Here is a 17,373-nt window from a genome sequence, read left to right on the forward strand (position 1 = left end):
CATCTAGTAGGACAAAATATGTTCGCAGCATAATGCACTTCTGATATTCTCAGTTATGGCAGATTGCTAAGACTTTTTAGCAGAAGTGTAAATCAGAACAGCATGAAGACAACTCCTTCCACTAAGCAGTGTCAGGAAAGAAGCCAGCCAGATTCTCTGAGAACGCCACTTCTAAGAATACATCCTAATTCAGAAAACATGGTCAATTCTGAGAAAGGTAGCAAAGGCAGAAAAAGTTTGAAACACATTTAAAGGCAGTAAACACCAGTGGACACCTCCAAAAAATGTTAAAGCTACAAAGCATCGATCAAAGAAAAGGACTGAGGTTCATTACCTGTTTACAAGTAAGAGCAAATCAGAATGCAATTAATCTTGCACGGGGACCACTGTTAATTAAGTCAGACGCCACAGACCCCGATTTGAATACATTTTCTGTGTTTTTCTATTAAGCAAGCATGGTGGGCCAGCCTTGGGTAGAAGTTGGTTTGAATCCTTTGTCACCGTCTTAAGCTTAGCTAATGAAAAACAGTAGGTAGGTGGAAAACTACTTTTGTGAACGCCATTAAAAATTCACCACAGACATCATACCTGAAGTTTTGAGGCAACCACTGATGCATAACTGACCTTGTATTTATAGAAATTATATACCAAGCAGGTTTTACATAATTACCAGAGTACCTACTTGTATTTTCAGGCAATTTCTGACCTGTAGAATCTATCTTCAATTACTTAGATTAGATTAAGGATCTGTCTTCAAATGCATGACTACCAAAGCTATGAAATTAATGTTCTTATAACAGCACCTCATTGTAGTGATAAGGAAAAAGTAAAGAACTCTTAATTTGCAGCAGATGTGACCTATACAGCCTCTGCTAATAAACAGGCCTACTAAGGATAAATCCACTTGTCAACAATTTTTCCATTTCATAGGATAGTGTGGAATAACCTGCTTAAAAGCATCACCAAAAAATTAAGCATTGTAAAAAGAAATATGTCAATAACTCATTTCACAATCACTTTCCCATTTATTAAATTGAGCTACAATTTTATACATTAGTACAACTCTCCCAAGTGAACAAGCCTGAACAGAGCAAGTGATTCTTTGAAAAAGTAATAAAAATGCCACTTAGTATTTTTCAGCTATTTGAACAGACACATTAACAAGCAGATCCCTGTAAAACCAGCTGAAATTGCCCTTTCAGAATCAGCAATTCCAAGAACACTTAATTAACAAAATCCTTCCAGCAAGAGAAATTCCAGCAGGAATGGGAAGCAAGAAAATCATAATAAGCCACATCAGAATTCTTAGAATAGCAGAGAATTTGCCTTTCTCTGTAAACCAATACGTACAGACTTTTGTAGCCCCAAAAGAACTCCCTGAAGTCTCTCATTTGAGGATTTAGAGCAGAAACTTCAGTTTTAGTTACATCTGAGGACAGGGTAAAACAATCAAAATGTAACAATGCACAAGCTATTAGAACAAGGAAGTGTTGTATCTAGAATAAGTCAGTCAGCCACAGAGGGACCAAAGTCCCTCATTTCAGCACTGCCCTTACCATCCTATGAAACACAAATTCTGTCTCAGAGGAAGGTTTAACCATAGACTATAAATGCAAAACCAGGCAGACAAGCACAGGGGAAACAAATATATTTCAATTGCTCAAGAAATGCAGTTCAACATACAGTTAGTTTTGGCAACAGGTATGTTGAAACCAAAGGCTATCTATCTCTCTATATAATTAATAATACATTTCTTTTTATTTCTTAACATAAAGAATTGTACAGAATTAACAAGATGTATTACATTGAAAAGTGTACCTCGCTGAATATTTGAAGTAGCCAGAAATATTTCAATTCATGGGTTAATTTTTTGTGACAGAGGTGGTTGGTTTGGGTTTGATTTTTTTTTGGGGGGAGGGGGGGTTAATAGACTTTTCTGTTTTAGAGCTGATAGGAAATGCTATATATCAGCTTGACAAAGGATATAATTGCAAAGTTTTAATTACAAAAAAAAAAAAAAAAGACAGCAATAGAAAGTAAAGATTTTTTTTTCCAAAAAAAACACACTTAGCAAAATATAGGAAAGGAGGAAGTGCATTACAAAATATATATGTGCTTATTAAAATGTTTGAGATTCAATGCTCAGCTTCAGATGCCTGACCATAATGAAAAGGATCAGTCAAGATGGTACACAGGCCAAAGGGCTAATTGGTGTGAATATTTCCGCACTTTCAGTACTGCAGATATCCTCAAAATCAGAAAAGGATGACCTGTTCTCTTTCAAGCTCAGTACCAGCATAACAAACAAAAAATGACACAAAGAATAAGAACACACATATTGCTTTCATAAGAAAACTATGAAGAAAAGCTACCATTCATATTTATGCAGTCAAATCTAAAGCTTTTCACAATAAGTCATAAAACTAAATTTTCTCTTGCATATACACCCTTTCATGCACTTTAGTAGTCTAATTCTCTCTTATTTTAAAATAGGTCACTTTAACACCAAGTAAATGATGCCTTTCGGTATGGGGAACAGCCTTTATTATTCCCAATGAAAAGGAATGAACATAATTTATATTTAAAAAGTGGTTGGCATAGCTCAACAGACACTCCTCTAAGGAATTTGCCATGTATTATTCTGAAAGCATCTAAAATCTTCAGTCCCTGTAATCAGTTTAAGACACTAATTATGAAGTAACGCACATCAAGACTAAATCCTCCCTTATTTAGCTCACTCCCTGTTGTAGAAAACGTCCCTTCTTCATTTTTGTAATCTTCAACTCTAAATTCCCCAAGGGTTCCTTAAGATATTAACAAAATCATCATCATCTATTACTCCAATACTTAATCCTTCATAGTAATCTTCAAACTCAGAATAGGACACTTCACTGGGGTTGCTGCAGGACTCTCTTAATGTTTCTAGAAACGATGATTTAATTTCTTCTTCTGTAGCTTTGCCTGTGAAAGTATATTTTTCTATTAAATATGTTTTCAAGTACAGGGAATATATTGCATTGAATATACTTCAGGCAAGAAACTTCCAAATTTTAGCTTGCAAATATTATTTTCTTGAACAAATTCAATATTCTGATTTCAGAATTAAGTCATTGTCTCACTTAGTAACAGCTGCAGAAATGATTTTTCTTTAATAGAACACGATAGCATTAAATATCAACAGAGGCCACGGTCAATTTCAATGAATGACAAGATCAGGAAGACTTCTTCAAATGACTGCAAAAACTGAGTAATGCATTTGTAAACTAAAATTCTGGTAATTCAGAAATTATCTTCTATAAAGCATATGTTTAATGTAATACTAGTTCAAAGCTCTAGGAAAATATTAAAATGCAAGTTTGCATTTGAAATGCGTTCTGCAATTTACATGTGTTTTAGTGACTTAATAAGGAATATACTCAAGATTATTTCATAGCACTCAGGGAAAAAATGGAAAAAACATAGCACTATAACACTGGAAAAACTTGTATGTGTAACATCCCTATACCACCATGTATCTTCATGTGTTATCATTAAAAACACCAGCAATACAAAAAAACATCCTCTCTTCTACAGGTAAAATAGAAAGAGTCAGGACACTAAGGAGGCTTTCGCAATTACTCGTTTGGTACATAGAAATGATATTTTAAAAACTCACACAAATATTTAGACTCCTATTTTTTCAATGATAGAGTTTAAACATTTTTGAGAATCCTGAGGAAAAAGAAAAAAAAAAAAAAAGAAGATACCAACATTTCCTCTGTAGAGGATGACAATCCTGTCCCAGAAGTAAATGAGTAACTTATTCAGAAGGAACTTCAAGTGCCAAGTACATTCAGTGTCATTTGGAAACCGCACAGTTTGATGGAAGACAGTAACATGAAATGGGAGTATCCTCCTAAATGAAATTACTAACATCATATGTGTCACTGATAACTTGCACACCAAAGCTGAGAAATAGCTGCTTAAATGTAGTTCTACACAGGCAGGGAAAGGAACTATTCTGCATATATGCAGTATTCGCAGCTTGATAAAAAGCAAGTATTTAAATTGTGTCTATGAACTCCCTTATTATTCGTAGTTGTGTTCCAGATAGACACATTCTAGGTCATCAGAGGAAAAAAAAGATTCTCCTTACCAGCTCGAGTCTAAGACAATATGAAAACAGTTTGTATTTGCAACCAGTTTCTGGATCTGGTATCTCTGCTAACAAGATGACTTCAGTAGTTACAGATTTATTATTTTTTTTGTTCACGTGAATTACCTGCCAATACTAGAGGATGTTTCTTTGCACAGTAACATTTTCTGATATCTACCATAGGCACACTCCCAGTTTTGCTGAAGTCTAGTTTCATATAAGCCTATAAGGGGAAAAAAAAAAAAAGAGTTTCATATAAGCACATAAGAAGAGAGTAAAAAAGCAGAAAAACTTAAAGATCAAATATTTAAATATCAAGATATTTAACTACCTAGCACATAGTTTTAGATCTTGTGTAATGGATTATGTGAAATTATCTATTTTATGTAAGGCACCAGATACAAGAAAATTATTCTAGATTATGGAGTTTCATGATTATTTTATCTCAACAGCTCTCATAACAGATGTGGTCCCCTCGCTAACTCAAAAAAAAAAAAAAATCATTCTCTCCAAAATTTCTAGTTCATCCTTAGAATCAGAATTAAGCTGCTTCCCTTCTGCCTCCTCCAATTACTAAGATACTTGCATCATTCTGACAGAGGCCTCAACACAGCCTCTTCAGCACTGCTAAGAGCAGCTTCATTTTCATTCCAGTTTATTCAAGTACACGTGCTTGATACATAAGATTAAGGGAGTCAGATCCTCCGTGACTAAAGAAAAAGTTTGAAAGTATGTAATTTCTTTTGATCTTGATATCCAGTTGCTACTCTACCGATTGATTTGTGATCAGTGTTTCATACTGCAAACAGTTCCACGTTACATTATAGACGTATAATAAATGGCATTTTAAATATAAATAGTCTCAGGAATACAACAATCCCAACTGTAGGTCTCAAAGGAGCCAAGTATTACTGCCACCTATTTCTGGCACTGAGGGGAAAAAAATCTGCACACAGATATAGTGATCTGCCAAAATAAGGAAACATACTTCTGGAAGAGATAGTTTCAGGGACTGAACTGTAAGAATAGCACACATATGCATAAACTCAAAATAATAAAGGAATTTTAATTCTAGAGTTTAAAATTAACTAATTCTACAATGAAACAGCATGCAGTCCTCTGATTTATATTTGTTTTAATGAACTGATCTGAAAATTTAAAAAGTCAATTACCAGATGCACAGTTTAAGAAAAACAACAATAACAAAAATAACCAATAACCAGAACATGATGAATAACCAACTCCAAAGTTAGACTGCAAAATATCTATACTTGGAATATCTGTAACAACTTACTTTTCTTACAAATGCTTTCCTATATTCATTCATTTCTCCAAATATGGCACGAGTAAATTCTCCATAATCGACTTTACCGCTCTTGCTGTCATCAAGAATAAGCCATAAGGATTCAAAGTCCTGCAATTTAAAAATATTTTGCTGAAGTTCTTCACTATGTCCTAGAATAAAACAATTACTAGAATAGGAAATTACAGTATTCTGTAACCCTTCCAAATCCAAACTGATTAAAATATTTTTCAAAATAACGGAAGTCATCATCAATCACAGATGAGCATAATTCACATTATATGCATTTCTGGTAGCTGCAGGTTATTTTTAAAATGTAAAATATATATATATATATATATAAAAGATAAGTAGACAGCACCTTCTAGATTATTTTTACAAGGCTAAATAAGAAAAAAATGGATTGCAATACCGCTTGCTTCTTCATGATTAAAAAGGTTGCATGTTTTTAAATGTATTAATTTTTATTTTTAAGAATTTCACACAGAACCTAATGCAGAAATGTCAATATACCACAAGGGGGGGGAAAAAACCCCTAAACTCAATAACCTTGCAAAAAACAGCCATTAAACTATAGATTTAAGCAAAGAAAATAACTGATTCCATAAATTAAAATAAGGTAATACCCATGATTACAGTTCCAACTAGACTTACCTCTTCAGGAATTTCCAAATGGAAAACTTTTAGAGCTTCTTTAAAGGCTGCCTGAGAGAGAAAACCATTTCTGTTCTTGTCTACTTGTCGGAAATACTTTCCTAAGCCTGTTATAACCCGAACTCCTCTTTTACTTAGTGTCTCTCTGAGTATACCTGAGGATTTAGAGGAATAAAGGACACAGAGATTACCTGAAGTTGGCCACTTGCTATGGAGCTGATATAACAGTAAAGAAACCCACAACTACTTATGAAATTTCTGGTTAAAATGACACATCCACGCATCCAGGCTCCCTTATCTTTGATGACAGAATGTCAGATCAAAATGAAACTATCAGTTACTTAATATTTGAGTAATAATAATATAAAGCAGCAGCAACATCTTACTAAACTTTTTCAGAGATCAGAGAAAGAAAGGGAGAATGGCTAACACCCTTTACGTGCTCAGATTATAAACTGCTTACTTCTGCTAGAACTGATTACACACCACTGTTCAACATACAAAACAATGTAGGAACACTACTTTGGTAATACAAGCATTCCATTATGGGACACAGAGTTGCTCCTTCATTGTACAAACACATTAAATACATCTGGAAACAAGAACAAGTATCAGTAATGCTGCAAAATTGCTCCAAAATGATATGCAGAGAACTATTTCTACAGTAAAAATGACAGCCTTATCAAAATCTTTAGGTAGCAGGTTTACTTTAGGGATGCCTGAGTTTCTTAGCATAATCTCTTAACAGATAATCTGCTATTATCATAGTATATCTTCAAATTATTTGTATCTACAATTATAAAGCAAAATAGGGGGGAGGGTGACAGAAGCAAGTTTTTTTCAAGTGAAGTTCAAACTCAGATGTATGTTAAAAGATTCTTGAAGCACATACATGTAACCTTCTTCCCAGCTACACCAGCAACCTTAGATGTAGTCCGACAACTGAGAAATCAATTTGTGTCTATTATGCAAGGGAAAAAAATGGAAAAACTATAAAATTGTAGAAATATCCCTAATTATTATTCCAAGAATTTTTCTAAAATTAAAAGTCTAAGCAGATTTTAGTGACCAAAGAGTGCCTACTGAAACCAGGTTTAGCTAATGACAATAAATAATGGAGATTACACAAGCTAGATAGTTTTGGTTGACCACAGGTTACAAAGACAATATACAGCACTGCATAAACATCTTGCCGTGATTTTAAACACAAAGCTATGCTTTTGTCCTAAAGACTGTAGGTAGGAACCTGAAAAAAATTGTTTACATATTCCAGAATATACTATTCAATTATACTTACATACTCTAATAAGTATAACATTAAAGACTATCAAAAATAACTTATTAACGGATAGAAATAATGGCCAAAAGAAGCATCTGGCAGAAAAATAACTGGAAAAAAATGAGATTGTGCTTGTACATTTTGCCAATAACTTTTTTAGTTTAATACCAGTTTAACATAGGATCAGCATTATGTTTCAGCATGTTTTCAGAGATTATGTTGACACAGAGATTAACATTTTATTGATTACATGTATAATTATTCTGTACTGTCTCCACAATCTTTAGCCTGACTGTTTATTTAAAGAAAGAGAGAAGAAATTATTCCTATGGTTGATTTATGCTGGTATCACTTCCAAAAATATTTTGATAAACATCTGAATTTTGTTTAATTTCATTTATACAAATAAAATATTTATAACGTCACTATTGTTCTTGGTGTTGACCTGAAAAGACAAAGGTGCAGAAATTAGAATAGGTTCTGCTAGACACTAACCTTGAATCTTCCTGAAAACTTTGTTGTCATCAACCACTTGCTTGGAACACTCTTGCTTGAACTCTGTAGAAGAAGCTCTAAAATAACAAAAATTAATGTTGCTTGGTGAAATTACATATAATACTACTGAATTTAAAACAGCTGTAGTAAAAAACATACTGAACTTTATATTTAATTCTTATACTACCCTTAAGCATTGCAACCAATTGCTTGGGTTTGAGATGGCACACATCCTTGCTGAACAGCTGCAGGTATACAGAAATTCCTTTCTGACAATATTCCATTAGCAGCTCCTCTACTAATTCATTAATTATGGATAATTTCTCCTGTGCATAAAAACTCCAGAAATTTATTTCAAAAGAGTCCTAATCTCCAGCTCAGGCCACTGGAAGAGCTTGTTAAAACAACTACATTTCGTTACCATCAGGAAAATAACATGAAGTAGCTACAAGTTTCTCTTTAGAAGAGAAACAAGCAAGGGTATAGACTAAAAACTGGATCAGCATATCTTAGGTGTGATCTAGGAATTATAGTGAGATTTTGTGTTTTGTCTGACAAGTTCCCTTCTGAAAAGAGCTTCCCAGAAGACCCCATCAGAAATTATTGTAAAGGTTGATAAAAAAATACCGTGGAAGAACCTACTGGAAGGAAAAGAAAAGAAAAGAAAAAAAAAGTCATAATTATCAGAACAGGAGGGCAAACAGAAACGCACTACGGTCAACTTTGAGCTGCTTGCTTGCCAGTGCTTTGTTATGGAAGAGTACTCCCCCTGCTGCTTTCTGAGACCTCTCTGCTGCCTATTAAAGACTTTTCGTCTCCACTTTGGGTACCTTCCCATTATGAAGTCCCTAAAAGCTTGCCTATATCAAACCACCTAAACCGTAAAGCCAACGACCACCTACAGAGGACAGCATACTCTCTCCAAAACACATGTAAAACAAGACTCATGGCTTGTGACAGCAGGGCATAGCTGCCATTGAAAACCTGCAATAGACCTTCCGGGCTGTACTTGAGCAGAATTCTCTGTGAGTACCGTAATGGAGGTAGGAAGACTCAGTTCAAGAGTTTTGCATCAGATTGTACCGAGTTCGATAACACACCCATTCAGAAGAAAAAGACAGACTTCACAATCTGAAAATTAGTCACTAATGGAAAGAACACAGAGAGCAAGTATAAAAAAGAAACAATCTGTTCCACCACAGGTAGAAAAAAATGCAAAATTATAACCCAGTGAGCAGGTCTTCTTTCTGCAGCCTTCAGAGATAACATTGGATCAACTCCAAATTTCACAGGTATAAGATTAGCAACAAATGAAACAAAAAGCTGTTTACCAGAATGATAGGCTTCTGAGATGTAAAATGCCTTACATAAACTATCTGAAATTAAACATATTGTCTTTTATTTCATGGAAAACTTGCAGAAAGGGAACAACTAGCATTGAGCATCATACAACTATATATTTCTATAACAAATTACATTTGAATTTATTGGTTTATGTACTGTTAGCTCACTATGGCTCCTTTGCAAAGCTTTCAGTGTAAAAGGTCCTTAAAGTGAATATTACCATAACTGAGAACAAGCTTCATGCATCTAAACACTTGCAGAAAGAAAAATAATAGTTGATTAAGTTGTGCTAAACAAAAGTAGTCTTTAGATACTAAACATATTTAATTGAAATTGTGTTATTGCTGGTCCCAGTCAAGGGATTGAAGCATCTGATACATGAAGAAAGGCTGGGAGAGCTGGAACTGTTTAGCCTGGAGAAAAGAAAGCCTGAGGGATCTTACCAGTGTGTATAAACACCTGACAGGAGGGAGTAAAGATAATTGAGACAGGATCTGCTAGGCGGAGCCCAGTGACAGGACAAGAGGTAGTGGGCATAAACTGAAACAAAGGAGCTTCCCTCTGAACATCAGGAAACACGTTTGTACTGAGGGTGACTGAACACTGGAATAGGTTGCCCACAGAGGTTGCAGAGTCTCCATATTTTGAGATATTTAAAAACTCAACTGGCTGCAGCCACCCTGAGAAGCCTGCTGTAGCAAACTCTGCTCCGAGCAGCGAGGTTGGACTAGAGACCCTCTGGAGGTCCCTTTCTATGATTCTGTGATTTTATGAAAATTTCTGCCTTGCAACATCTGATACCAACTAACACTCCTCACCAAAATTTAAGTAATCAAACTCTGACTGTATTTCCAACACTTAAGTAACTTCTGTGTTCAGGCAACGCAGCAGGGTGATAAATTTTATACCAAGATTTTATTTGTGCTAAGAAACCAATATACTCACAATAAAAGCCAGAAACGCCAGAGAAAGATGCTTTATTCCCTAGACAGTTTACTTCTGCATAGCTATTGAGAATAACCTTCATAAATAACACATATTCAAAGATTAACCAATTACCTAACCATCTAAAAAATTTCTAAGAAATTCCCATCTTTGAGACTATGGAACAACATAATTTACCAAAAACTTTTTTTGAAAGAGCGCAGAAATCCTGTCCCAGTGCCTGAAGTCTTCAACATGTGGCAATATATGGAAGAATGAAAAATGAAGGGATAGGAAGGGGAATGAAAGGAATGAAGAAGAAAAAACAGAGAAAGAAATCCCCAATCCTTCCCCTGCCTATATTGAAATACTTGTGTTATCATGACTGATACAAGCTTTTAACATAACTGTCACAAAAGATTCAATAATAATAATGCTGATCACAAAAAAGCAGATTTTCCCCAAATGCAGTATTTGAGTCCATTACATAAGAAAAGTTTCAGTATATGACTTGTATATAAAAACACCTGACTTCAAACAAAGCAAACAGGCACTTATAATGTATTTATTTTAAAATTACCTCTCATCATTCTAGAAAGTTAATGAATTACAGAACATCCACTAACATCTATTACTAAAGTCTCCTAACAACAGCCTAAATTTATTTTTTTAGCAGTATAAGATATTAGAAGCTCTTAGTAAAAAAAACTTTTTTGCTTAAAGAAAGGTAGTTTGAAAAACAGCTGCACTTACTTTAGAAAATCCATAGCAGCTTCATCTATACTTATCACACGAAGGGTGAGAACTGGGTTCTGCTTAACACTTTCTGGAAGGTTATGATCAATACTTCGGAAAGTTAGGTTAGCTCCCTGTTGGTAAAGCATACAACCACTTAAAAACAGGTCATGTATTTCATAAAATACATTCTTAAAACCTTGGTATGAAGTGATGGAAAAGTGCAACTAAGGTCAGTTAACCTGCTTAACTTTCTAGTACTAAATAACAACAGCTGCAGGCTCCAAGATGACACATTATCGTCTACATAGAGGTTTGTCTAGTAAGAGGGACTACTGTTGCCTAATCTACAGCTTAGAATCACAAGACTAGAGATTTTTGTTCCCTCAGCCAGGCTCTACTTTTCAATTTTTCTTCTCCCTTCATCCATATGGGATCCAAAACTCACTGGACCACAGAATAGTCACAGAAGGTGCCACATTGATTCCATGACAGCAAAGTTCTCTTAAACCAGAAAAAACCCTCCAGTTATTTTCAATAACCTAAAATCATACTTGAGATAACCACTAAAAAGTAGCCTTCCCAAAGTTCAAATCATTCCTGTGAAGTTTAACTATAAAGTTATTCTTTAAAATTGCCAAATTTCACCAATAAATATTGAATAAAAATATGTTATTAGTAGCACAGAGTTCTATTACCCTGCATAGTTTCTTCTAGTCTTACAAACCACCCTTCCCTTCAAGTTGGGGACAGAGAAAACACTTCACATATTCTGCAAAGTTCAGGATGCTTTTTGGTTTGGGTGAAGAGGGAAGGGGAGAGAAAGAAAAACAGCAAACTAAACCCAAAGGATGCTGAGAAGCAGCAAAAAAAGCAGCAGCTCTAATATCCATGCAGGCTTGGGTTATAAAGCCTCCAAAACTCATAAATTAGGAAGGGGACAGAGACACTGTTATTGTACAAGTGTCTCAAACATTTGGATTTTGTGAGAGATTTTTACATCTTAATGTCAGCCCAGAAACCCAGTTTGCAGATCTGGAGATTCACAGATACGATGTTATACTGAAGAGCTATCCAACTTGGCAACAGTACATTTTCTGAATGGCTTTAAGATGCATCTTTATTCAGAACACATTTCTATCTGCAGGTTACAAAGATACACAGGGCAATAATAATAATTAAAAAAACCCCAAACCTCTAAAAAATAGCTTCAGTTTCCATACCATAAAGAAAGTAATCTATTTCATCTTGGAAACTCTTACATCATAGCCACATATAAACAGTTAGAATTAGGCAGGTGGTTAGACAAAACACTAAGAACTAATGTTGTCCTCTTTTAGTTTCAATACTTAATTCAAACACATTTTTGCTCTAAACTCAAGATTTGCAGGAGGATATGACGAACTCGGTGAAAACACTCTGTACTTGAAAAATTGCTCAAGTATTTATAAACCAGGAACACTTAACCCAGTACAGAAGTACAGAAGATGCAGTATGATTTGTAGTCAGTCACCAAATTATCTGGTAGATGAAGTTTACCATTGTTTCAAAAGCTCTATCTAAAAGGCTGGTAGTACACATTTTCAAACTTCAGGTTAGAAACCATCAGCCTGCCATTTCCCCATGTTTAAAAAAATGCATTTTATAATTTTATCGCGTCAAAAATGTCAGCAGACCTTGCAAAGATTATTAATTTTTATCAATTACTTTGCTCTACTTCATTTTAAGGACTTTCCTTCCCGAGTTGTTCATTTCGCCTACAAAAAGGTCTACGCTGTCTGCAGTCTTGTGCCCTCTCGTGGGAACATCGGGAACTACAGCTTAATCTGAAGCCAAAAACGGAACCTAAAACATGGGACAGCAAAATAATCCAGACTCCTGAAAATCTTTTCATTCGAAAACGTTACTGGAGGGAAAGAATCACAGAATCATAGACTGGTTTGGGTCGGAAGGGACCTTAAAGATCATCTGGTTCCAACCCCCCTGCCATGGGCAGGGACACCTTCCACTAGACCATGTAGCTCAAAGCCCCATCCAGCCTGGCCTGGAACACTTCCAGGGATGGGGCATCCACAGCTTCTCTAGGAAACTTGTTCCAGTGTTTTTCCAGTCTCCTAATAAAGAATTTCTTCGTGATATCTAATCTAAGTCTACCCTCTTTCAGCTTAAGGCCATTACCCCTTATCCTATTTTCTCTTGAAGTTAGATCACAATTTTCAACTCAAGTATCTATAATATTACTTCCAAACCACCAACAAAATTGCCTTACATTCAGCAGAACACTTACAATATAGAAGTCACTAAGGTCATAAGCTTTCCCCTTCCTTTGTCCACGTTCATGTTGATAAATTCCCTTCTGAATGAAAGGCAAGGCATTTGTTCTGTGAAATAATTCAAAAGTGCTAGTAAAACAATTACATTTAAGTTTCTTAGATACATTTGCAAGAAGTTTTCTAAAACCTTTTTAAAAAAAGTAATTTATCCTACCTATTTTTTCCAAACTGCCGAAATTCGTACACAGTAAGGGATCTGTCACATGTGAAAAAAAATCCAATCAACTCTCTACAAGCATCATGACCATTTCTAAAAGGAAAATTGAAAAGCACCTTTATGTTTTTGCATCTATATAAATCCAATTCAACGCAAACATAAAACACATTTATTCTGGAATATGCATTTTATTTCCAATGTTGCATGTTGTACAGCCTTTTTCTTTGAAAGAGCTATCTTAACCCACCATAGAATTCAACTTCTATATGTGGACATGTTTTAATGCAATATTCCATTCTCCGTAATGTTAAAAATATATTTCAAGGCTTCATGTTTTAGGATACCAACGTAATTCTCACTCAACGACTAACGGATTACTTACACCAGGACTACTGCATTCATTATGGTATATGAAGCTATGATATACGAAGCTACATGGCTGAACCCTCAGCTACATCTAACAAGTACACAGTTCACTGCTTTAGAAAAGCACCACTTTCAGAGTTTAAGAATATGGTCGTGTCACCACTACTCAATTCAGAACAGTTTCAAAGATGCCCTAAATCTACAAGTTTAATACATAAGGAGCTACAAATGAGACACAAAACCATCTTTTCCATCCATGGCAGTTGCCACATAGTAAGACAGGGCTAAAACAAGTTTTTCATTCAGCTGAAGTGCAACAGGTGCGAGCACTATTATACACAGTCCCGGTGCTAACCATCCTGCCCAGAGCTACAGGTATGATGGTAACGTAACATTACTTACGCATCTTAATGTTCTACAATGGGACTGTAAAGCCGCTATCCATCAGTCACATCAAAATTTGTATTATACATGTATGCATATATATACCCACACAGCATATAGTTTTTTCTAAACATAGGGAACAGAAATTTCAGTGCAATTAATTAGTTCAATAGAGTAAAGAATATAATTCATAAATTCATAGAGTTGAAAGGTTTCACAAAATTTATGATTACCTTGATATAATCCTACTATCAAAGCACAGTTTGTTAGAGAGCATGTTTTCAGTTAATCCTGATTTGGTCCTTATTCTGTGAAAATAATGCAGCATGTTAATGATACCTATATGCTCACAGAAAAACATTACATAAAAATCAACTGTTTCAAAACAGCAGAAAATGTGAAATACGGTATCCTTGGCAACTGGCTAAGGAGATGAACCTTTGTAGTTGAATTAGAAAGTAACTCAAGAGTTGTAATGTGAAATGTGTTCTGTAATTATATGAGAGTAAATTCACAGAAGGCATAGATATGAATGAGATCTTTTGTTTACATAAACTTAATATAAAGAATTAAACCTCTACCACTCACTATCCTTCCATGAATCAATGTGTTTTCTTGCAAAAACACCCACGTTGGGTCTTCTTTAAGCATGTGGAGGAAGAGAAGGTCATCAGGAACAGTCAACATTGATTCACTAAGGGGAAATGGTGCCTGACCAACCTGATAGCCTTCTCTGATGGAGTGACTGGCTGGGTCGACCAGGGAAGAGCAGTGGATGTTGTCTGCCTTGACCTCAGCAAGGTGTTTGACACTGTCTCCACAACATCCTCATAGGTAGGCTCAGGCAGTGTGGGTGAGATGTGTGGACAGTGAGGTGGATCGAGAACTGGCTGAAGGGCAGAGCTCAGAGTTGTGATCAGTGGCAGAGTCCAGCTGCAGGCCTGTAGCCAGCGGTGTGCCCCTGGGGTCGGTACTGGGTCCAGTCCTGTTCAACTTGCTCATCAGTGACCTCTGGATGAAGGGACAGAGCATACAAAACTGGGAGCAGTGGCTGATACACCAGAAGGCTGCGCTGCCATTCTGGTGTATCAGAACTGGCCAGGCTGGAGAGCTGGGCAGAGGGGAACCTAATGAAGCTCAACAAAGGCAAGTGTAAGGTCCTGCATGTGGCTTGGGGCAATCCCAACCACAAATACAGGATGGGTGGAGCACGGATTGAGAGCAGCCCCAAGGAGAAAAACTTGGGGGTGCTGGTGGATGAGAAGCTCAGCATTGCCTGGCAACATGTGCTTCCAGCCCAGAAAGCCAACCATATCCTGGGCTGAATCAAAATAAGTGTGGCCCACAGGATGAGGAAGCTGATTCTACCCCTCTACTCTGCTCTCGTGGGACCCCACCTGGAGTCCTGCGTTCAGCTCTGGTGCCCCCAACATAAGACAGACATGCACCTCTGGGAGCAAGTCCAAAGGAGATCCACAAAGATGACCAGAGGGCTAGGGCACCCCAACTATAAAGACAGGCTGAGAGAATTGGGGTTGTTCAGCCTGGAGAAGAGAAGGCTCCGGGGAGACCTTAGAGCGGCCTTCTAGTACCTGAAGTGAGCCTACAAGAAAGCTGGAGAGGGACTTTTTACAAGGGCATTAGTGAGAGGACAAGGGAGAATGGGTTTAAGCTGAAAGAGGGTAGATTTAGAGTAAATATTAAGAAGAAATTCTTTCCTGTGAGGGTGGCAAGACAGTGGAACAGGTTGCTCAGAGAAGCTGTGGACATGCCATCCCTGGCAGTGTCCAAGGCCAGGCTGGATGGGGCTTTGAGCAGCCTGGTCTAGTGGAAGGTGTCCCTGCCCATGGCAGCGAGGCTGGGACTAAATGATCCTTAAGGTCCCTTCCAACACAAACCATTCTATGATTCTATATTACTAGTTCCAGAAACGGAGATTTGTCCATGTGATAGGTGTAACAGATTGAAACTGGTTTTGTGTGTGTGTCCCCCTTTTTAAGAATACAAAGATGATATTTGTTGAGAAAGACTTTAGAGCAGGATGTTAAAATGTGCAGAGATGTTTGCCTGCACATTGAGAAAGATCAGCAGAAAAGAATTTGGACCTGTAGATTCACTTCATTTTATGGATCACAGTGTTTTCTCAGGTTTTCTCAAGCCCTTAGTATCACTATTTCAATGCTCACCAGCCAGGAATGACATTTAAACACCAATATGGTTAATTAATGCCGCAGAAATCAAAACATGAAAGAAAAGTATGATTATATCATTAATATCTACATTAGCATTTACAGATGCATATTTATGCAATTTTATGCACCTCAGGATAGGAATCTCTAAAAGGATATGACAAGATTACAAGCATTCGACAGCTCAGAAAAGGCTGGCAAGACCCTATGATGAACAATATCAATATAAGCTTAAGAATGTTCTTCCAGAGGATCCACAAAAAAAGGTCCCACTACACATAATTATAAGCATGGGGAGGCTACAAAAAAGGTTTCACATGAAGCTAGTGGAGCCGAGCCAGAAATAAAATATCTGGAAAGGTAAACAGACTTTGCAGAGCTGCAAATAATGACAAACACAGCAGATCTATTTCTAAAAAAAAAAAAAAAAAAAAAAACACAACCAAAAAACCAGACCACTAGAGAGAGCTTACTTCGTTTCATGGAGCATTCTTTTTCTAAAATGCATTGGTGCTCTCCCAAGTCCCAGAATTCCTTCAGCTTCCTTGTAAGCATCATCACGTGTGGACTGCTCTGGGTCACTTATAATGCCTCTGATCAGAAAGAGCAGGGAGAAGCCCTCTGAAAATTAGTAAGCTTGAATTTCAGACCTTACAAATTCTTCCTCAGGAAAGAAAACACCCAAGAATAACACAGCAATAAAATCTTGGGGTTACCCATTAAGCTTGCATAAAACTGTGGGCTTATTTTTCTGTTTGTTTTTACAGACTCTGAAGTCTATTACTCAAAATCAAATATATGCAATAATATTTTGGCAGTGCACTACTATATTCTAAATTTACATGTATATATGTATTATTTGAAGTATATTTTATATATGCGTATAGAAGGCAAATCTTAGAATTACAAAGGTGGTTTTTTTCCTCATTTTGACTATTTCTGTAAGTATTCCATCAGTGATATTCTTTATTCACAGCTCCCTCAAAAATCAGTGACAGCAGTTAGTCATACTGGCCAATGACATCATCCAGCAAAAAGACTGGCAATTCCTCTCCCAAAGCACTGTATACATAGC

At 36.3% G+C, this 17,373-nt stretch overlaps 1 protein-coding gene across 5 annotated transcripts in view; it reads right to left on the reverse strand.

Moving 5' to 3' along the window:
- Positions 1–1,916: 1,916 nt before the first annotated feature.
- Positions 1,917–17,373, reverse strand: part of CAPS2 (calcyphosine 2) — a 33,455-nt gene continuing 17,998 nt past the window's right edge. For 4 of the 5 annotated variants that reach the window (XM_080392512.1, XM_080392513.1, XM_080392510.1 and 1 more), the window contains 10 exons: positions 16,772–16,891; positions 14,343–14,417; positions 13,357–13,452; positions 13,157–13,250; positions 10,888–11,003; positions 7,867–7,943; positions 6,093–6,247; positions 5,430–5,549; positions 4,262–4,358; positions 1,917–2,961 (listed from right to left, as the gene is read on the reverse strand). In XM_080392512.1, the coding sequence (XP_080248638.1) occupies positions 2,786–2,961; positions 4,262–4,358; positions 5,430–5,549; positions 6,093–6,247; positions 7,867–7,943; positions 10,888–11,003; positions 13,157–13,250; positions 13,357–13,452; positions 14,343–14,417; positions 16,772–16,891 (1,126 nt within the window). In that variant the 3' untranslated portion in view covers positions 1,917–2,785. The remainder of the gene's footprint in view (positions 2,962–4,261; positions 4,359–5,429; positions 5,550–6,092; positions 6,248–7,866; positions 7,944–10,887; positions 11,004–13,156; positions 13,251–13,356; positions 13,453–14,342; positions 14,418–16,771; positions 16,892–17,373) is intronic. The other variant, XM_080392514.1, reaches the window with a different exon arrangement.

The sequence above is a fragment of the Falco punctatus genome (genome assembly GCF_963210335.1).
Source record: "Falco punctatus genome assembly, chromosome: 6".
Taxonomy (NCBI): domain Eukaryota; kingdom Metazoa; phylum Chordata; class Aves; order Falconiformes; family Falconidae; genus Falco; species Falco punctatus.